The sequence below is a fragment of the Lithobates pipiens genome, unplaced genomic scaffold (genome assembly GCF_037356315.1).
Source record: "Lithobates pipiens isolate NorthernLeopardFrog02 unplaced genomic scaffold, aLitPip1_a1.2 Scaffold_28, whole genome shotgun sequence".
NCBI lineage: Eukaryota > Metazoa > Chordata > Amphibia > Anura > Ranidae > Lithobates > Lithobates pipiens.
The window spans coordinates 138,484,200-138,504,272 of NW_027507789.1; the positions used below are offsets into that span (position 1 = coordinate 138,484,200).

The 20,073-nt window shown below is 42.3% G+C and overlaps 1 protein-coding gene across 3 annotated transcripts in view; it reads right to left on the reverse strand.

Moving 5' to 3' along the window:
* The window catches only part of LLGL2 (LLGL scribble cell polarity complex component 2), a 205,157-nt gene that overhangs the window by 105,910 nt on the left and 79,174 nt on the right, over positions 1-20,073 (reverse strand). For all 3 annotated transcript variants that reach the window (XM_077459604.1, XM_077459602.1, XM_077459603.1), the window contains 8 exons: positions 18,991-19,088; positions 8,795-8,876; positions 7,338-7,453; positions 6,955-7,113; positions 6,714-6,876; positions 710-842; positions 572-626; positions 301-455 (listed from right to left, as the gene is read on the reverse strand). In XM_077459604.1, coding sequence (XP_077315730.1) covers positions 301-455; positions 572-626; positions 710-842; positions 6,714-6,876; positions 6,955-7,113; positions 7,338-7,453; positions 8,795-8,876; positions 18,991-19,088 — 961 coding nt within the window. The remainder of the gene's footprint in view (positions 1-300; positions 456-571; positions 627-709; positions 843-6,713; positions 6,877-6,954; positions 7,114-7,337; positions 7,454-8,794; positions 8,877-18,990; positions 19,089-20,073) is intronic.

The following is a 20,073-nucleotide window of genomic DNA, read 5'->3' on the forward strand; positions in this document are numbered from 1 at the left end:
GCAGTACCCAGCCTACTGTGCCAACCTGCAGTACTTATCTGCTGTTGCAGCCTGCAATACCCACCTTTTTGATTTGTCAAAAAATACATCATATTAGGCAATCTGGCACTAAAACAAACAAGGTAGTACTAGGATTACGAATTAAACGAATGAAAGCAGCAAGAGGACAAGCTTACGACATAGAAAAAAAAAAAAAAAAATACCAAGTTCAGGTTATATACTGAAGGAGTTTTAACCATTTTTCCCTCCATACCCAATCCCGGCATGACATTTCAATGAACTGTTCCTGTGTTTACTCACCAGCTGAAGGGTCGGGGTTGGCAATTACCAAATGGTCAATGATCCTAGAAGTGAAGTCAAATGCTATTTGCTGACTGCCATGAACAACTGAGATACTATGTCTGTCCCCATAGCTAGCCATTGGCATACCTCCTTGGAACACAATATATGGTGACCTAAACAAAGCAAATGTACATTAATGAATCACTGCATAATCACACCTCAAAAACAGAACCATGCCACTTCTTGTTTGCATATCTTTTTGGATAGAACTGTTAAATTCAAGGCTTACCCCCTACGTGTGGTGAGCCATGTTATTTTACCGATTGCCTTGCAGCGAAAGGGACCTGGGAAAAAAAAATATACAGAGTATGTTCAAGCCACATTTCATTTAATGCAATTACAATCAAAGTTGCGATCAAATATTTACCATATGGCACTTTGCTCTCCATAGGAGACTGTTGGACACATTCCCCAGTTGCATCCCACTGGTTGTATCCTCCGTCATTATGACAGCTTATTATTTGCTGTGCATCTCGACACCAGAACACATTTTCCAGTTGCTGAGAGAAAACATGGGAGGAAAAAAATAAAAAATAAAAAAAAGTTCAACAACTTGCAATTTAAAGAGCACATCAGGAAGCAATATAAGACGGTACCATGGAAGGGTTTTGAAAAGCACAAGCCACTAAATCTCACGTAAATCCCCTATTCCAGCCAAGGCATTAGAAACAGGGTTAGGTTTCATAGACTGACATAGCTCACAGACAGACCTAGATCGTTTCACAGTTGGGTCATACTGCTTCAACAGATTGCTAGGTAGAAGACAAAAGCTAAACAGAGGTAGCCCCTGCTAGTGGCCAACTCCCTCACTTCTGATGAGCTCAGTTAGTGAACAGTAAAGAGTAAAATACTCCACAACAAAAAAAAGGCAAAAACCAACAGACTAGAGAGGCAGGTGATCTCAGGGAAAATGTTTTGTAGCGAGTACACACACACACACACACACACACACACACACACACACACACACAAAAATATATAAAAAATTAGATGGTACCAAGAGCATGATCATAAAGGGGTGGGACCAGTTTTCCCTTAATGGACACCAAGAAACAGATTTTAAAGCAAACACAAAAAACACTAAAAATAATATCTTGCGCATTGCAGGGACATACAAGCCTTAAAGCTTTAGCTCATCCAAAGGCAGTCCAACTGAGGGGTGAGCAACACAGCAAACAGTAACGGAAGAAAAATAAACACCTGGGACTACCTGCTGCTTAAAGAGCAGCCTGAAGCACTTTATGCCCGAAACTGGCATTGGACAAGGCCAAAACATGTATGTGGTAGAACTTCAAGAACACGTGAACAGAAGATCGGGTGGCCTTACCAATATTTGAAAAGTAGAAAAGAAACTGCGCTACGGTATATAAAAATACATGGTAGGTGGTCAATATGAGAACCTGTTAAAGCTGCAGCTTAACTATCGCATAACTACAGAATAAAATAGAAAAATAAATAAGCTGCGCTATAATGACATGAAAAACAGTGATAAATCACCTGCGTGTTTGCATCATAGAGGCTACACCAAGTAGCCAAAGTGATGCAAAAAAAAAAAAAAAAAAAAAAAAAAAAAAAAAACCACAATGCTCACCCTAAACCAACCCCATATACATGTGCAAAAATGAGTTCAAACATTAAATTAAAAAAAACTCAATGTGAACACCACAATTATACACCAATTGTTGCAATACAGTCAAATTGCTAGTGAAACAACAGTGCGACTAGCATCCATGTGTACTAATACAAACAAGTACAAATATTGTGATAAACAAAATTAAATGGAAGTCCTTTCAACAAAAAGACAAACATGAGGAGCGAATTCTTCCACTTGTGAGCAGTGCACAATCCACCACCAATGTGTAAGGATTTACTTCTTACCAGAAGTTCGTGACCCCCCACTACAGAGGGTCGCAGACAGCGTGTAAAATTAAGTATTTCCCCAATTCTGGAACCGATCCTGCTGATCTCCTTATACACCATCCTCTCCACCAAGCAGATGAGACCAAACCTCTTCAGTTAATCCCACACTACTCAGAATTCATGCGTTCATATAGGCATCATAAAAAAAAGGATATAATAGCTCCAATAGTGTACAAAATTACGTTATCCAGAGGCAATATGCCCGATGCTTAAAAGCCCAAGAAGCACTTACTGATCTAGTAGAGTCTGCTTAAAAGGAAAGTGTGGAACCAAATCCTTAAGGCTATAGACTCAAATAAATGGCCTGCCTGTGCCACCTAGAGGTGAAACGGAAGGCAGTGTACCCTTTTTCAGGATCCATGTAGTATGGAAAAAAAATAAAATAAAAAAAAAAAAACACACACACACACACACACACAAAATCAATTTTCTTACAGCTGAAACCACATGCAGACAATGATCAAGCTTCCCTCTGGCAAGCTGGACAGAGGAACAGAAGAACAATCTCCTGGCTGAGATGAAAAGGCAGAAACTACATTAGGCAAGAAGTTGTCCTTGGCCTCAGTGACATGTCACCCTGCAAACCCAGAAAAGTTTTACTACTGAATCAGACTGCTGGTTAAGACACTCAACTCAGAGGTAATGGGCTACAAGAAACTATATTCTATAAGCAAGGATCATCCGTAGCAATAGTTAAATCTTTTACATGATATTTTGACCAATCAGATGCGGCCCGGCAAAGAAAAGTCAAAGCTACGATCGAGTGAAGGAAAGGACTTGCCAAAGAGAACAAATCTCTATAAAAAGGGGTTCCAATTGCTTCCCGACTGTGTCCTTGTTAGACAAGGCTGGACCAACAGTGGGAATAGACCACGTCTATACAAAACCCTCAAGTAGATACAAGGCCAGCAAGCACTCAAAGGAGGGAAAATTACCTATCAGGATGCCTCCAGTATTTATAGTTGAAAAAATGTATGCAAATGAATAGCCTTTGTTTTAAAGTTTTAAAGCCTAAGGGCTATTTCACACTTACAGACCGTTCAGGTCCACCTGTCAGTTTTCCAGGCGGACCTGAACAGACCTACCTATGGAGCGACGGATGTTAGCGGTGACATGTCCGCCGACATCCTGTCCGCCAAATCCAGACGAATGGAAACCCTGTTTTCCATCCGTCTAGCAGACTGGATAGGATGAAAACAGATAGGCGGATCTGTTTTAATCCAATCCCCCATGGCAGAGAGCGGAGATCTGACAGGTCCATCTCTGCGCAGAGACCGACCTTTCATCCACCAGCTCAGCGGGGATCAATGGAGTGATCCCTGCCGAGTAAGTGGAGTCTGTGAAAATTGACATTATAGCGTGAAAAGGGGTTTAAAGGAGGACAACAGTACTGGTAGAAGCAACAGGCTGATCTAGTTTCACAGTTATGCCCACTGCATCAATAAGAGCTGAAACTGTATACATTTTTAAACAGCAGATTTTGACACCTCAGGGGTAACCTCATCACTCATGGACTGGAGCAACTCAGAATCAGAGGCTAAGGCAGATTGCTCAAAATCCACTAGGGCTGCAAGCAAAACAGCTACAGAATCTGCAGGACAGGGCACTGGAGAGTTCACTTGTGACTGATTAGAGTCAACAAATAATTGGATGATAAGTGCCAAAGTCTTGCATGACTGTGGTAAAGACCACAGCCAAAAGGACAAAAAGGCTCAAAGTGGCAAGGCCACAGGTACTCAGGAAACTAGTAGCAGGTAAAAGGTCAAACGGCCGTAATTAACCAAAGTCACTGTAAGTAGGGAGTAGGAACAGTTCAAAGATCCAAGTTTCACATGGTACAGGTAGATGCATAAACTGTATAGTGGGAAAGAGCATGGAACGTGCATAACACTTAACCAAGCACGATATCAGCATTCCCACTGAGTTGTCCCCATCTGTGGCAAAAATTATCAGGAATACAGATGCAGACCAATGCAAATGAGGTTGCTCCTGATGGCCAGCTCGACTGGTCTAATATCTGAGCCTTCAGAGACAGCGCAAGCACTGAGACCAGTGGGCTCTGGACTTTAAAAGCCCTCGGCAGCCAATGCGCAAGAATTTAATGCCAGGCTGAGGCTTACTGTGGCAGATAGCTGCAAAGACAAAGCTCTAGCAGCTGTGTAAAGGGTGTTGATCAAAGAAAAAAATAAAATAAAAAAATAAATAAAATAAAAACAAACAAACACAAACACAAACACAAACACAAACACAAACACAAACACAAACACAAACACAAACACAAACACAAACACAAACACAAACACAAACACAAACACAAACACAAACACAAACACAAACACAAACACAGTAACAGCTAAAAAAAACAGGTACCGGTAACATTGAAGAATATACATCCATACCTTCTAGAACACCAGCAAAAAGCTGGAGGCATGCTAGTGACCATTATGCTTGTTTTCCTGTGCTCAATACTTATGTAGGAGGCAGTATAACCCAGTAGTTTAAGACTTCCTGTGTGCCTCAATGTATGAGAAAGATATCAATGACCCTAGATCTGCAGGAAGTGCTAACCACTAAATCATTGTGCTGTCCTAATGAGAAAGAATGTTCAGATATCGATTTTTCAGAATTACTATACAAACTTTCTAAGGAGAAACCGATGTCCAGCTTAAGTAAGATGAAAGCTTCCCACTAAGGTCAAAGACAGCAATAAAAAGGTGACAGAAGTATTTACTATTCTCCAAGAGAACACTGAGCTGGAGTTGGGCTTTAAGGACACACCTAAATATAGATGGCTTCCATCAGTGTAGGACTATTGGTATTAAACATGGTATTAATGAAACTGTCTGTACATAGACAAATTTTTTTCGCTCAGCCATTTAGTGTAAATGTAGCCATTTGAAGCACAGACTTTCAAAAATCAACTATACTCTATATAGAGTGGCAAGATAAAGTAAAGTATGTGAATCCCTTGGAATTAACTGGTTTTCCGCAGTAATTTGCCATAAAATGTGATCCTCTTCTTAGCCACAACAATAGACAAAACTAAGTGCTTAAGCTGAAAAACAAACAATTCTAATTTCTTTCTTCTTTATTGAATACGCTCAAACCATCACAGGGCATGGGGGAAAAGTAAACCCATAGCACAAATTAATTCAACGAACGCCAACTGAATTCAGTAGTTTGCACACTTTGAGTACAATGAATGAAAAGGAGTCTGGAGGTGTGGTTTAGAGCTACTTTGCCTGATAAGACACTTAAAGATTTTAAGATTGCGGTTCATAAGAAACATCAGCTCACGTGAAACATGCCTCACATAAAAGGAGCTCTCCAATATCACATACTCTTGCTTGTATATCTTTAATAAGGCTGGAAAGGGATACAAAGTTGAACAAATTCCCACGTTTACAAAAAAAATAAAAAATATCAAACAGTATAACGTCAGGATGGGTGGGAGATGCAGCAGGGTCCAATGACCCCAAGCATCACAGTAAATTCACCACAGACTGGCTTCAGAATTAGAAAATCATTTTTGAGTGGCCCAGTCAGAGCCCAGACCTTAACCACCCTAAGAAAGCCATTCACACCAGACATCCTAGAAACGTGTCTGAGCTGAAGCAGTTTTGGAAAGGAATGGAGAAATTGTCAAAAATTCCTCCTGAACATTGTGCATGTCTGATCCAGAGCTACTGAAAGTGCTTGCTTGAAGTCATTGCTGCAAAAGTAGGTTCGACTAGCCATCATCTCCAAGGGTTCATTTACTCCCCCCCCCCCCCCCCCCCCATCACTGTAAATGTTTAATGGGTGTGTTCAATAAAAACACAAGAAGTTAGAATGGTTTGCATTTTATCAGATTAAAGTAGGGTACCCCCTAAGAAAAAAAAATGTAAAAGTCAGCAGCTACAAATACTGCAGCTGACTTAATAAATCGGACACTTACCTGTCCCAGGGTCCAGCGATGCGGGGGAACGAAGCCCCCCCTCTTTCCCAGCTCGAGGCGCCGTCATTTGTACAGTGGGCACCCGGCTGTGGCTTCACAGCTGGGCACCCACTACGCATGCGCGAACGGAGCAGGACGCCGCGATACACCGCACAGTCACCTGGGACACGTGACAGCTCCCAAGTGACTGTGCGGCGCGAGGGGAAGTGATGTCACACGGCCCGGGCAAGGAAGAAGGCAGACTACGAGGGACCCCCTAGCAACAGGTATTTAGAGGCGAGTAAAATTTCTTTTTTTTTTTAAGAATTTTAAACAATTTTTTTATTTTTTGGTGGCAACACCACTTTAAGCACATTGTGTGTTTATTATTGCGTGTTAGATGAGTATCAGATACATTTTGTGGCAAATTACAGCAGAAAACCAGTTAATTCCAAGGGGTTCACACATACTGTACTTTTTGTTGCCACTGTAAATGAAAAGAGCGCCCCCAATCTAGTTTCACATATTCCTTTACCTGTGTGCCGAGGAAATGCCGCACACTGCATCCAGTTGAGGTATCCCAAGCCATCATAAGTCCACGACTGTAGCCAATCAGGAGCTGATTTGGGTTCCTCGGGTGCTCCTCTAAGGCTTCCACTGACTCAAAGGGACGTCTGTTTGCATACTCATCTGGAAGACTGAGACCAGAGAAGCATGAGCGTTAGGATGAGTTTCTCTAGACAACATAAAATATTGTCGGGATCAGGAAAACTTACCCTTGCAATGCCACATCGTGTGAAACTGTCTTTTCTGCTACTACTTGCAAGTTTGGTAAAGTGATGGTGAAAACATTGCCTCCCTCTGTACCCACATATAGTCTTTCCCCAGAGGAGTGTGCTAGCAGAACCTTAATTTGTGTTACACTAGGAGGTGCCCTGTGAAAAACACAGATTAACATTTGAGTAAACATTTCAGACAGCGGCACAAATAAAGGATAAATAGGCCTGTAATGCACATAAACATACAGGCTACACTATATACAGTAAAAGACTGAAGAGATTTAAACGTAATCTAGTAAGGCTTTCGTTTAACAGGCTACATGTAGAATCATTATAAAAAGTAGTTATATTGTGGATAAAGAAGAGGTTTTACTACCCACCCTGGGGGTCCACGAAGTGTAAACTTCTTTTCCTCATGCAGTTCAGAGAGTCCATCATGCTGCTTTAAAGACCATAAGTGGAGGCTGTTGTCATCCAGCAAAGTGACAATTTGGCACTAGAGCATTGTGAAAAGTCCGATAAGTGAGCTTTTACAGATCCCAACACAAATATAAGAAATCAGACATGGCAAAAAAGCACTATAATATGTACATTGCAGAAATACTGTTTGATAGCCATTTGCTTATTAAGAACCATCTGCAAATAAGAATATTCATATTACATGTGCTGCTACTGTCCGCTCTCCCTTGTCAGCCACGAGATGTTCTGTGTAAAAAAATTGCGCTGTTCTAGAGAAACAGTCACCTCAGGAAAATGGCCTGAACACCCCACCATGGCCCAGAAAAACCAGGGAAAGGATGAGCGGACCCCCAACACCGAGCTCAGGCGCCTGACAAGGCTTGGAGCCCCCCCGGCCAGGTACGTGCACCGCACCCTTATATGCCCAGTCACACAGCAGACCATAGCATGGGGAGGAGGGAAAAGGGACAGCGAAAGAAGAAAGGGAGAGTGAGAGACCCCCTAGTCAACCTCTCCAGGAATGTCCAGCTGCACCAGGTGAAATAGTATTTACCCCTCCTGCCGGGACTGCTGCACGCATTATACCACAGACCCACACCCGAGCAGTACGGGGTGGCTGTCAGCCACGGCACACTGACAGACAGTCATAGCCTGGTCATGTGTGCCCCAGAGCATATAGCTCACCGTCCGCTCCTGGACTAGAATGGAGCATGTCGTGGCCGACCCAGCACGTAGCCAAGGTCTGCTCATGCTCGATGGCCAGGCTGGGGAGACTACAAGGATCTATATTATCCAGGCCGTCACCGAGCTCAGGTGTTGATTGTAGATCACAGGAGCAATAGTGCAGAGAAAAAAAAATAAAAAATCCCCAGGACCAATGGTCCCCATGGGAGCCAGGTCCTTCTACACTAGGCAGAGTGAGGGGTTATAGCCAGTGGGACCGCCCCCTGGGCTGTACTGTGCCGTTTTTACATGTTTTACCTAGTCCTCTCCTGAGGGTAGCAATATAACCCTAAGGTCAAGATTTAAGGAGCTGTGTCCATTAATGAACGAAAGAAAGATCAACAGGTCATTTATGCCATATATCTTGCTAGGCCATCTAACCATACCAATGATGCACAAGGGCTCTTGTAAGCTTTTGTTGCAACCCCTTTCCCAGCTCTTTAAAAAAATCCCTAGATCAGAGCAGTTGGGAAAGCAAGTGTCACTCTAGCCAGGCAGTGTGCCGATCAGACCTCTGAATGTGAAGTCAGTTTTTACAATGGGTTTTCACAACTGCTACCTAGGTACTGCTAGAGACCTGTAAGATGAGAGGGGGTCAGTGATAATAGAGCTTACAATTTCTATGTACATACGCAGAAATAGCATTGTAGCTCACCTGGTTGGGAATAAAGCTGATCTTGATCACTGCATTATTCTCATCATGCAAGCCCATAAACTCCACTCCAGGACAACCATAACTGAGGGGAAACTAGGTTAAGAAAATATTTTAAATTAAAACCACACATGCAGAATGTGACCACACATGGTCCCAAAAAGCCACACAAATCTTGGAGTGCAGCCTTTATATAGGCTCAAAAGACCAGAAATAGAAATGCTAGTGAAGTGTACCTGCTGTCCGCACAAAGCCACAAAACACATAAAATGTGCCATTAAAATTATCTCTATTATGCTGTACCATCATACTAGACTGATTTACTTCCCAGACTTCATATTCTTTTATTGCATTTGCTTTATTACCATTTTAGCAAAAAATGGCAAAAATGATGTATTGTATAGTAAAATGTTGATAGCGTTTCACTAGCAATAGGAATTACATTTTTTATACCGATGAACAGACTGTTCATATCTAGTCTGAATCTGCAATTCAAATATATTTCTACATATTTTAATTGCAATATTCCATTGAAATGGATGGAGCATCAGATAGTTTTTATTGTGTGTGCTAAGCAAGTTTAACACGTACAGGTATTTACTACCACTCATGGAGCTCACAGTACTCCCCCTGATAAAGGTTTCATCTGCTTTTCTCATGAAAACGGTAGTGATGTCTTTGTATAGACACCACTCAGGATCAGCATTTCCTGGAGTGAGAAGGTGGTTCAGATAGGACACAATCATTCAAGCCTGATGTGCCGTGGTCACAAATCAGCCCCTGCCACTTGATACAAAGTTACAATATTGCTGTCTGATCACTGGGAAAAGGACAGAGAAAATGCTTTCTCCTGCATACAGCAGACTGACAACATAATCTCAGCCTAGACAAAGTCACCTGACTGGAGCTCAAGGACTGCTTTTGATATAAATGTAGAGTTTTCTGAAACATTATGAAGTTACTGCATGCCATGGTGATAAGACATGACAGGTTAAAATAGGAGTACAAATAACTCGGGTCCATGCAAGACCAACAGCACAGTACAGAATAATAATCATATCCTCACAGGAGAGGAAGATTGGCCAAAAAGTTTCTTTAAACTGGATATAAAATAGATAAATGTGTGTGAGCTATCAGCACAGCACATCCTAGTACATTATATAGAATTGAAATTCCCTCAAGGGGTTTTTTAGCAGCCAAAAGTAGTAATCAATTTAACCACATCAATACTGGGCATTTTCACCCCCTTCCTTCCCAGGCCAATTGTGCGGTCATGCTGCGCTGTACCCAAATTACATTTTTATGATTTTGTTCGCACAAATAGATTTTTAGTGGTATTTCTAAGCAATATAAGGGGGGGAAAAAAAAAATAAAATTTAAAAAATAAAAACACACTTTAACCACTTCGGCCCCGAACCAATAAACACCTTAAGGACCAGAGGTCTTTTTACAATTTCGCACTGTGCTGCTTTAACTGGTAATTGCGCGGTCATGCAATATTGCACCCAAACAAAGTTTGCGTCCTTTTCTTCCCACAAATGGAGCTTTCTTTTGATGGTATTGGATTGCCTCTGCGATTTTTATTTTTTGCGATATAAATGGAAAAAGAGCTAAAATTTAAAAAAAAAGATCATTTTCTTTTTGTTATAAGAAAAATCGAATAAACTAAATTTTAGTCATACATTGAGGGCAAAATGTATTCAGCCACATGTCTTTAGTAAAAAAAAAAAGTCAATACGCGTATATTTTTTGGTTTGCGCAAAAGTTATAGCGTCTACAAACGAGAGTACATTTTCTGGAATTTACACAGCTTTTAATTTATGACTGCCTATCTCATTTCTTGAGGTGCTAAAATGGCAGGGCAGTACAAACCCCCCCCCCCCCAAATGACCCCATTTTGGAAAGTAGACACCCCAAGGAAATTGCTGATGGGTATGTTGAGCCCATTGAATATTTATTTTTTTTGTCTTAAGGGATTGAATAATGACAAAAAAAAAAAAAAATGTCACTAAATGATATATTGCTCACACATGCCATAGTTATATATGTGGAATTGCACCCCAAAATATATTCCACTACTTCTCCCGAGTAAGGGGATACCACATGTGGGGGACTTTTTGGGAGCCTAGCCACGTATGGGACCCCGAAAACCAAGCACTGCCTTCCGGATTTAAATATAAAACGCTACCAAAAAAAAAAAAACTGTTAGCGATCGCAGGGATCAGGCCTGACTCTGCAATCGCTGCAGTTATGTGTTTAGTGTTTTGTAAGTGACAGTGATCGATCGATACTGCACTTGGGTGGGCTGGGCAGAGGGGCAAAATGCAGGTGCTAGCAGGTATCTGGGCTGATCCCGCTAACAATGCGTTTTTTTGGAACCCTAAACTGCTGGGGACGCTAGTATAGATCTGATCAGATCAGATATTGATCTGTTCAGATTCTATACCACTACGGGAGGTTTACGCTTTGCGTGTGGGTGTTAGCGGTACTGGCACTAACCTAGCGCTGCCTGGGGCGACGCAGACCCTGACCCTAAAATCTAATTGATATCACCCGCCGGGTGATCAGGGGGTTAAACCTTTATTGGGTAATAAATGGTGGGTGCCCTGATGCTATAAAAAGCAAACTAACCAGAGTCACCCGTAACACTTATACGGTGATCAGTGGTGAAAGGGTTAACTAGGGGCAATCAGGGGGTTCAAATTTTTATTAGGTAGTATATGGGGGTCCCTGGCGCTATATAAAAACCTGACGGGGAACCTAAATAACTAACTGGCTAACCAGCATCACCAGTGACACTTATACTGTGATCGCTGGTGAAAGGGTTAACTAGGGGCAATCAGGGGGTTAAAACCATTATTGGGTAGTATATGGGGGTACCCAACGCTATAAAAACCTGGCGGTGAACCTAAAAAAATAACTATCTACCTAACGACACTAGTGACACTAATGCAGCGATCAAAAAAACGATCGCTTAGTGACACTGGCAAAAGGGGGTGAAAGGGTTAACTAGGGGCAATCAGGGGGTTAAAAACCATTATTGGGTAGTATATCGGGGTACCTAGCGATATAAAAACCTGGCGGTGAACCTAAAAAAATAACTAGCGACACTAATGCAGCGATCAGAAAAATGATCACTTAGTGACACTGGCAAAAGGGGGTGAAAGGGTTAACTCTAGGGGCAATCAGGGGGTTAAACCTTTATTGGGGGGGGGGGGGTAGGGGGGGCTACCCTGGACCTAACACTAACTTCCCTGACAGTTTTTACTGTTACAACTGACACTGAATGCAGTGATCAGTAAATAAATGATCAATGCAATCAGTGACACTGTGACGGGGGGGGGGGGGCGATCGGGGTTTGGGAACCTATGTGTCAGTGTAGTGTTTTGGTGCACTTACTTTTAGTCTTCTCCTCGTAGTCCGGTCAAAAAGACTGCCCCGAGGAGAATGACATCACTTCCTCCTTCCTGTGTATACAATACACAGTGGGAGGAAGCTTCTCATTGGCCAGGAGCGATCCAGAGGGGGTGGCCAGAAACCAACGGCCATCCCCTCATCACGGATCGCTCCTGAAGCGAACCGGACCGCCGTATCCAGCGGGAGGGGGTCCGATCGGACCCCCCACCTGCTGGAAGGCAGGCACGTACATGTACGTGCTTGTGCCTGCCTGTGCCATTGCGACGACGTACAATGGCAATACGGCGGTCCTTAAGTGGTCAACCACTTCAATACTGGGCACTTATACACCTTCCTGCCCAGACCAATTTTGAGCTTTCAACGCTGTCGCACTTTGAATGACAATTGCGCGGTCATGCTACACTGTACCCAAACTAAATTTTTATAATTTTATTCCCACAAATAGAGCTTTCTTTTGGTGGTATTTGATCGCCTCTGGGGATTTTTATTTTCATTTTCTACTAAATGAATAAAAAAAGACCGAAAATCTTGAAAAAAATCAAAATAAAAAAATTTTTTTTGTTTCAGTTACAAAACTTTGTAAAGTACGTTTTCTCCTTCACTGATGGGCACTGACGGGGCTGCAGTGACGGGCACTGATATGCGACACAGACAGACACTGATAGGCGGCACTGTAATTTAAAGTATTGGAGGGATGGATGCCAATCAATGCATGGCAATCAGTGATGGCCATTGTGGGCACTGATTGGCATCCATTATGGGCACTGGCTGGCATCCCTGGTGGTCTAGGGGGGCGTACCTGGTTCTGGGCATCCCCTAGTGGTCTGGTGGCATCCCTGGTGGTCCAGTGTGGGCATCCTCGGGGGGGGCTGTGCTGATAATCGATCAGCACAGACCCCCCCCCCCCGTCAGAGGAGCAGCCGATCGGCTCTCCTCGACTCACGTCTGACAGACGCAGAGTGAGGAAAAGAGGATCACCGGCTCTTCCTATTTACACCGTGATCAGCCGTGATTGGACACGGCTGATCACATGGTAAAGAGTCTCGGTTCGAGACTCTTTACCAAGATCGTAGATGCAGGGTGTCAGATTGACACCCTGCAACAACGATCGGCACGATGCATGCCCCCGGGGGCGCGCAGCGGCTTAATATCCTGATCACGTCATATGACGTCCGGTCAGGATATTAAAACCACTATAGGGCGGGCGGCAAGTGGTCAATCCAATAAAATCTAATTTTGTCATGAATTTATGCCAAAATGTATTTTTCTACATTGTGTTTCATTAAAAAAAATCCCGTTAAGTATATAATAATCGGTTTGCGTGATCATGAACAGATGTACACAAATGATCATGTACATATGTGCGCAGGCGATCATTAGGACATGTCATTTTACTGGGACATATGTGGGGGACGGGTGTTTTGGGGACATGCGTTTTACACTGTGTTACCATGCTGGTGATCAGTGTGTAAAAAGCTGTAAAAAACAGCTCATACACACTCATCACCAGCCAGTTGTAGCGATCCGATCTCCTCTCCGACAACTTGAGAGGAGAGCCGATCGCCTAGCAACCGGCTCTCTGTTAACATCACATGACGGCTGTGATTGGACACGGCCAATCAGAGCCCTCCTGCCGATCTGAGATGCACCGTGTCAGGGGGGGACAAGAGCGCATTGAGACCGCGCGCGATCCCCCTCCTTCTGAGGGACATTACTGAATGTCACTCAGGAGAGAGCACCCACCCGGCTGTGTATATGTGGTGGCCGGGTGGGAAGTGGTTAATAAATGTTTTGTTATATCAGAAAGTACTTTGTAAATACATGAAAAGTTGTAAAAGGCAATCCTGGCTTTGACATAAAAATACAGCCCATCAATGGTGAAAGAATCACATATTACATGAAATCCATTGTATTAACGTGGTATTTTACATGAAATCCCTACGCATTTCGACCCTTCTAATTATTGGTCTTTAAGGGATGTATAAGATGGTATATATCAGATGAATTCTTAACCCTTAGAGCCCTTTCACACTGGGGCGGAGGGGGGGGTTAGTGGTAAAGCTCGGCTAGTTTTAGCACCGTTTTACTGCTGTTATAGCGACGCTTTGGTGCCAGTAGAACAGATACCGAAAATGAAGGATGCACTAGGATAGAAACCAATACCATTTAAAAAACAAAAAAAAAATGTTATATGTAAAAAAAAAACAAAAAAAAAAATGGTATTATATTCAATTTAATATCAATTTAAAATTAACATGAATTTGTTTGCCATTATTGGCACCTTTAGTGCAAGAAGGGTAAAAAAAAAAAAAAAAAAAAAAATGCACTCTGCAGTCTCTAACCATCCCTTGCATCATGCCTGCAATCTCTTACTTGATCTTAAACACATTGCCAATAGTATTAGCAAGATTTCCATGCGATGCACCCCTAGCAGATATTATACCGGAGATGGTCAGAGACTGAAGACATGATACAGAAGATCAATGCAGCCTGCCTGTGCCCAGCAGCCTCACCAGGGCCCACCATATGCAGCATGCCTGTGCCTGGATCAGAGTGGCGATCTCCATGAGTCTCGGAACAGGGTTTGAATTGCCCGGGCCGCAGTAACAATCTCCCACCTTCTGTGATCATGTCACACGGATTCAATGTTCCGCCATTGGATCAGCGTGCCGTCCATCACAGGAGGCAGGACATAGTTACTACAGCCCAGACAATTCAGCTCCGTGGCACATGGGAGGTCACGGCGAGGGGAAGAGGGAGAGGGAGACTAGGACTGGGCGATACGCCTGCAATGGGTAGCGCCGGGGCGGACCCCGCCCCCTTTCGATATTTACCTTTTTTGCTATCGGCCAAATGAAAAAAATGTGTCGTGAACCTCTGGTTTAAAGCGCCTGTGCAGCGATGCTGCCAATGCGGTTTGGCAGCACTGCCCATTCATTTCAATAGGCAGGGGCGGTATATACACTGCACCCGCACCGCCCCGAAAATGCTGCTTGCACGACTTTTTTGTAATGTCCTGCAAGCGCACCGCTCCAGTGTGAAATCACTAGGGCTTTCACACTAGGGCTGCAGGGGAGGCATTTTTCAGGAGCGTCTGAAAAACACCTCAGTGTAAAAGGGGTCTTAGGGCAAGGGTAGGCAACCTTGGCCCTCCAGCTGTGGTGAAACTACAAGTCCCATGAGACATTGCAAGACCCTGACAGTCACAGGAAATTATGGGATCTGTAGTTTCACCACAGCTGGAATGCCGAGGTTGCCTACCCCTGCCTTAGTTTGTGCACTGTGGTAAACAGTTAACATTAATGAAGACACAGAGGTGCATTTAAAAGCTGTTTAACCCCTTCCTGACAAAAAATATACAATATTGGGTCGTTGTGCTGAACAATCAAGTTCCTCTTCATGTTCAGCTTTCTAGCAGAATTCTGAAGGCTTTGTGCCAATTTTAACTAGTATTTAGAACGGTTTATAATTTGCTTTACCTTGACTAAGGCCCCTGTTCCAGCTGAGGAAAAACAGCCCCAAAGCATGATGCTACCCCCACACTTCACTGTGGATATGGTGTTATTTTGGTGACGTGCAGTGTTGTTTTTGCACCAAACGTATATCTTTTGGAATTATGGCCAAAAAGTCCAACCTTGGTTTCATCAGAGCAGAACAAATTTTCCCACATGCTTTTGGGAAAATTCAGATGCATTTTATCTAAAATTTAGCCGGGCTTTTTGAAGGGACGTCCAGTTCTTGGTAATGTCACTGTTGGGTTATATTTTCTCCACTTGATTAGGACTGTCTTCACTGTGTTCCACGGTATCTCTAATGCCTTGGAAATTCTTTTGTACCCTTCTCCTGACCGATGGCTTTTACCAATGAGATCCCTCTGATGCTTTGGAAGCACTCTGCGGACCATGGCTTTTGCTGTAGGAAGTGACTAAAAATGTCAGGAAAGACCTACTAGAACAGCTGAACTTTATTTGGGGTTAATCAGAGACACTTTAAATGATGGCAGGTGTAGTGACTCATAGTTAACATGAGTTTGAATACGATTGCTTAATTCTGAACACCGCTACATCCCCAGTTATAAGAGGGTGTGCACACTTCTGCAACCACATTACTTTAGTATTTTAAGTTCTGAAATGATTTATCCTTGTCTTTTTTCACATCACAGAAACCTGACATTTTAACAGGGGTGTGTAGACTTTTTATAAACACTGTATATGCGAAGTTGATGCATTCTGAACCATCTTCATAAATTAAAAAGAAAAAAAAAAAAAAAAAAAAAAAAGTCATAAAATTTTCAGTCAGATTTAGGTACGATTTCCTGTGTCATTCCTTTAAAAATTTGCACCCGAACTGCTAAACGAAAATCGCATTGGACTCTTTTACAAATCGCACTGAAACCGGCACCACACATGTGAACTCTGTCTCGGTGCCAGTACCAGGATTTTTTTTTTCAAAAAGCATTTTTAAAATTAGTGTCAGTGTGTTTTAGGTAGGATAAAAACAAACTCTGCACTATTGTTTCTGGGCTGTTCTACAGGTACAAAACATACACATGTGATATCACTGATCGCCAGGAGCAGGAGAATTTATTTTGGGTTGTTCTTAGGTGGAAGGTCATGGTAGTAGCAAGAAATATAGAGCTACATTTAAACACAAAAAAACAAAACAAAAAAATAAAAATAAAAAAAAACCCACACAACTTTTATTTCTCCACTATTTTGGGCCAGTTTTCCCTTAAATTAAATAAATAATAAATCAGAACATATTCATTAACTTTTACCACCAAATGAAAGCCACCTGAACGCACAAAAATAGTTGTGATGATATGTAGTTTTACGAACATGTTAAAGTTACAACATTGTGCTTAGGGCATTAACATTTGTTTTAACCTTAGACACAAAAGGGTTTATTTTCGTTTTTTTTTGTTTTTTGTTTTTGCACTGGCCACAATATTCCCAATGACACTTTTTTGGGTGGTGCCAAGTAACAGGTTATACCCCCCCCCCCCCCCCCCCCAAAAAAAAAAAAAAATAAAAAAAAAAGTTCCATGGTCACTTGTAGTTTCTAACCTTCAGCAATAGCAGCCAACAGAGCTCAAGGGTAGGCTAGCCAGTTCTACTATGAAAAGGACAGGTTATGAAAATTGGAGCACAAAAAAAAAAAAAAAAAGGCGTAAAAAAGTGGCCCATATCCACCAATTAGAAAGCGGAATTCCAGTCCGATACAACATGTATATTGGACACATACAAATGCAGCCCTGTATTCAAAAACCTATCACTCAAATCTTTTTATGCAAGCAGTGCAAAAACTTGAATTAGACTTTGTATCAGCACCTTGCAATCCTACAAACAGAACTTAAGACTAGGAAAGGAAAGCGCAGCAAGTCATAAGAACAGAGAGATCAGCTCACTAGTCAGCTGCTTCTCCTTTCACTGTCCAATGACAGGCTCAGGGAGGGGCAAAAGCAGATGTTCTGCCCTGCCTGGCAGGGCTGCATAAGTCAGAAAGGTGTATAGCCAGAAATACAAATTGTTTGGCATGCATGACACCTGTATTAAGCAGTTTGCGTGAAATTTACCTGTAAACTAGCACCAGTTTTGAAAGAATGTGAAGCACAAGCTATGCGCTATCCTATAAATCTAGACTTGTTAAAACATATTTATATGCCACAATACCATCTGCCCAAGAGGCCAAAGATTTTCTGTAGGCAAGGAAAGAAAAGTCTACAGTGCAAACATCCTGTACTTCTAATATCAGTCTCTCCCTAGCCCAAAAATAAATAAAAGTGGCAAAAAGAGTGGTCAGTGCAAAACTGCTTTGCTCACGAGGCATTTCATAGCACACAACCATACTGGCAGGTTAAAGGAAACTTGGAAAAGAAAACTGCCAACATCTCCTCTCGAAAATGCCATCCACCTGGCTGTCATTCCAATTGTCTGAAGTAAATTCTTTCTGGAGTTGCTAACTCAGAGCAAGCATGCTTATCCATGGTCAGTGCATCCATGCATTAAAGCCAGGGACAGTATGGCAGCTAGTAGTCAAGCAATTCTGCATTGCACATGGAAGAGGTGAGCATGTGATCACAATCCCAAGAACCTTAGATTGGCAGCAGCACTGGACCAGTCACATAGGAGGGAGCCTACAGAGTCAGGAATAGGGCGAGTAATTCACCTTATTCCTGCACTAAACAAGCATTTATCCCTTGAATTGCAAGAGTACCCCCACTGCAAATGTACATTTTGTCAGATTCCTGGAGTTCAGCTTTAAAAAAGATAGCCGAGAATCATTATGCAACACATCGCAGAATCATTCAAAATGATGTTTGTATTAACTGCAGTCGAAGAATGTCAGGTCCCCCAGGCTCTCTTGCAAAGCTATTCAAAGCTCAGCACTAAATACAACTACTCTGGCAGGTAAAACACCTATTTTATATGTGTTTCAGTTGTGTATTTAACCAATTACACATGGAAGTTCTGTTTCACCCAGGTTTTTTGTGCCTAAAAAGGTGAAAGATGAAAAACAAACAAAAAATTGGTCAATGAAGACTGGGCGTTCTAAGGACGCAAGCTCTACTGGGACAGAGCAGAATAAGCTGTGGCTATATAAATAGCGATTTCTGAAGCTTGATTTACTTTAGTGCAATATTCCAATAGTCCAACTACAAAAGAACAACATTGACTCTGCTGCATGAGGTGTTGCTCATTTATGCTTTTTTGATCCCGCTGTCAAATTTCAATACGCTCTAAAAATAGACAATGCATTAAGGCACAGCTGAAAAAGGATACACCTTGATGGCTCCCGAGCGTGTTCCAATTGCCATGAGCCGTAGAGAGTCACTGAACCCCAAGGCACTAGGCTGGTGGGGAAATCCATGTTCCACAGTCTGTATAAACAAGAGAGACATAATTACTACATACATCAAAAACAATACAACAAAATGACCAGTCTTCAAATTATCTACAAGAGGAACGGCAAACTCAAATCAAACTGTGGACATAACAGAACTAAATCTTCAAATGAGCTGCATTATGGCTACAGAGGGCCAGACATTCTCCGTTTCAGAAAGGTTTTAGCACTTCAGTAAAAATATTTCAACTTATTATACTCAATTCCACAGAAAAGGGGTTACGTTGTACATTTATTGAAGAACATTTGATACAAAGTAAAGAACTATGAGTTAAAGAGCACAGCAGAAGCAGTCTAGCTTTTGGTTCACTTTGAACAGAACCAGGGTGGATTTGATTTAAAATCAAGTTGATTTAAATCATTTTTAAAAAGAGCAACTGTCATCTGTCTCACAGCGGCTCCTCCTCTGACCCGCTGTTGACTCACAGACAGCCCCATTTACTTTAATGGGATGTCGTGTGATGACATCCCATTATGAGGCACAGGCGAGGATTTCTCCTCGTCTGTGCCTCATGCTTTCAGCCCTAGGATACCCTGCATGAGGCACAAGCGAGGAGAAATCCAACCTGAACTTTGGGAAGAGGAGAGAGTCGCAGGCAAAATCTGGTGCAGCGCTGCATACACCAATCAGCTTCCAGGTTGTTGTTTTTTGTCAAAGCTTGAAATGAACAAGCTGAAGTTAGAAGCTGCTTGGCTACCATGCACAGCTGCACCAGATTTTGCACTCTCCAAAGTTTATTAAATAAATCTCTTTATTTCTAGAATGTGCTACATACTCCAAACTGACTATTCCATGGCTGCATCAAAAAAGGTTTACAAAAATAGGACTCAGACCTACAACCATTTGGCTGGATCATGACAGAATTCAGTAAAGGCAGTCTGCATATTTCTTACAGCAGAGGAGTCATTTGTTGAAAACCACAATATTTTAGTTGTACGACGAAGGAAAGAACTTCTTAATT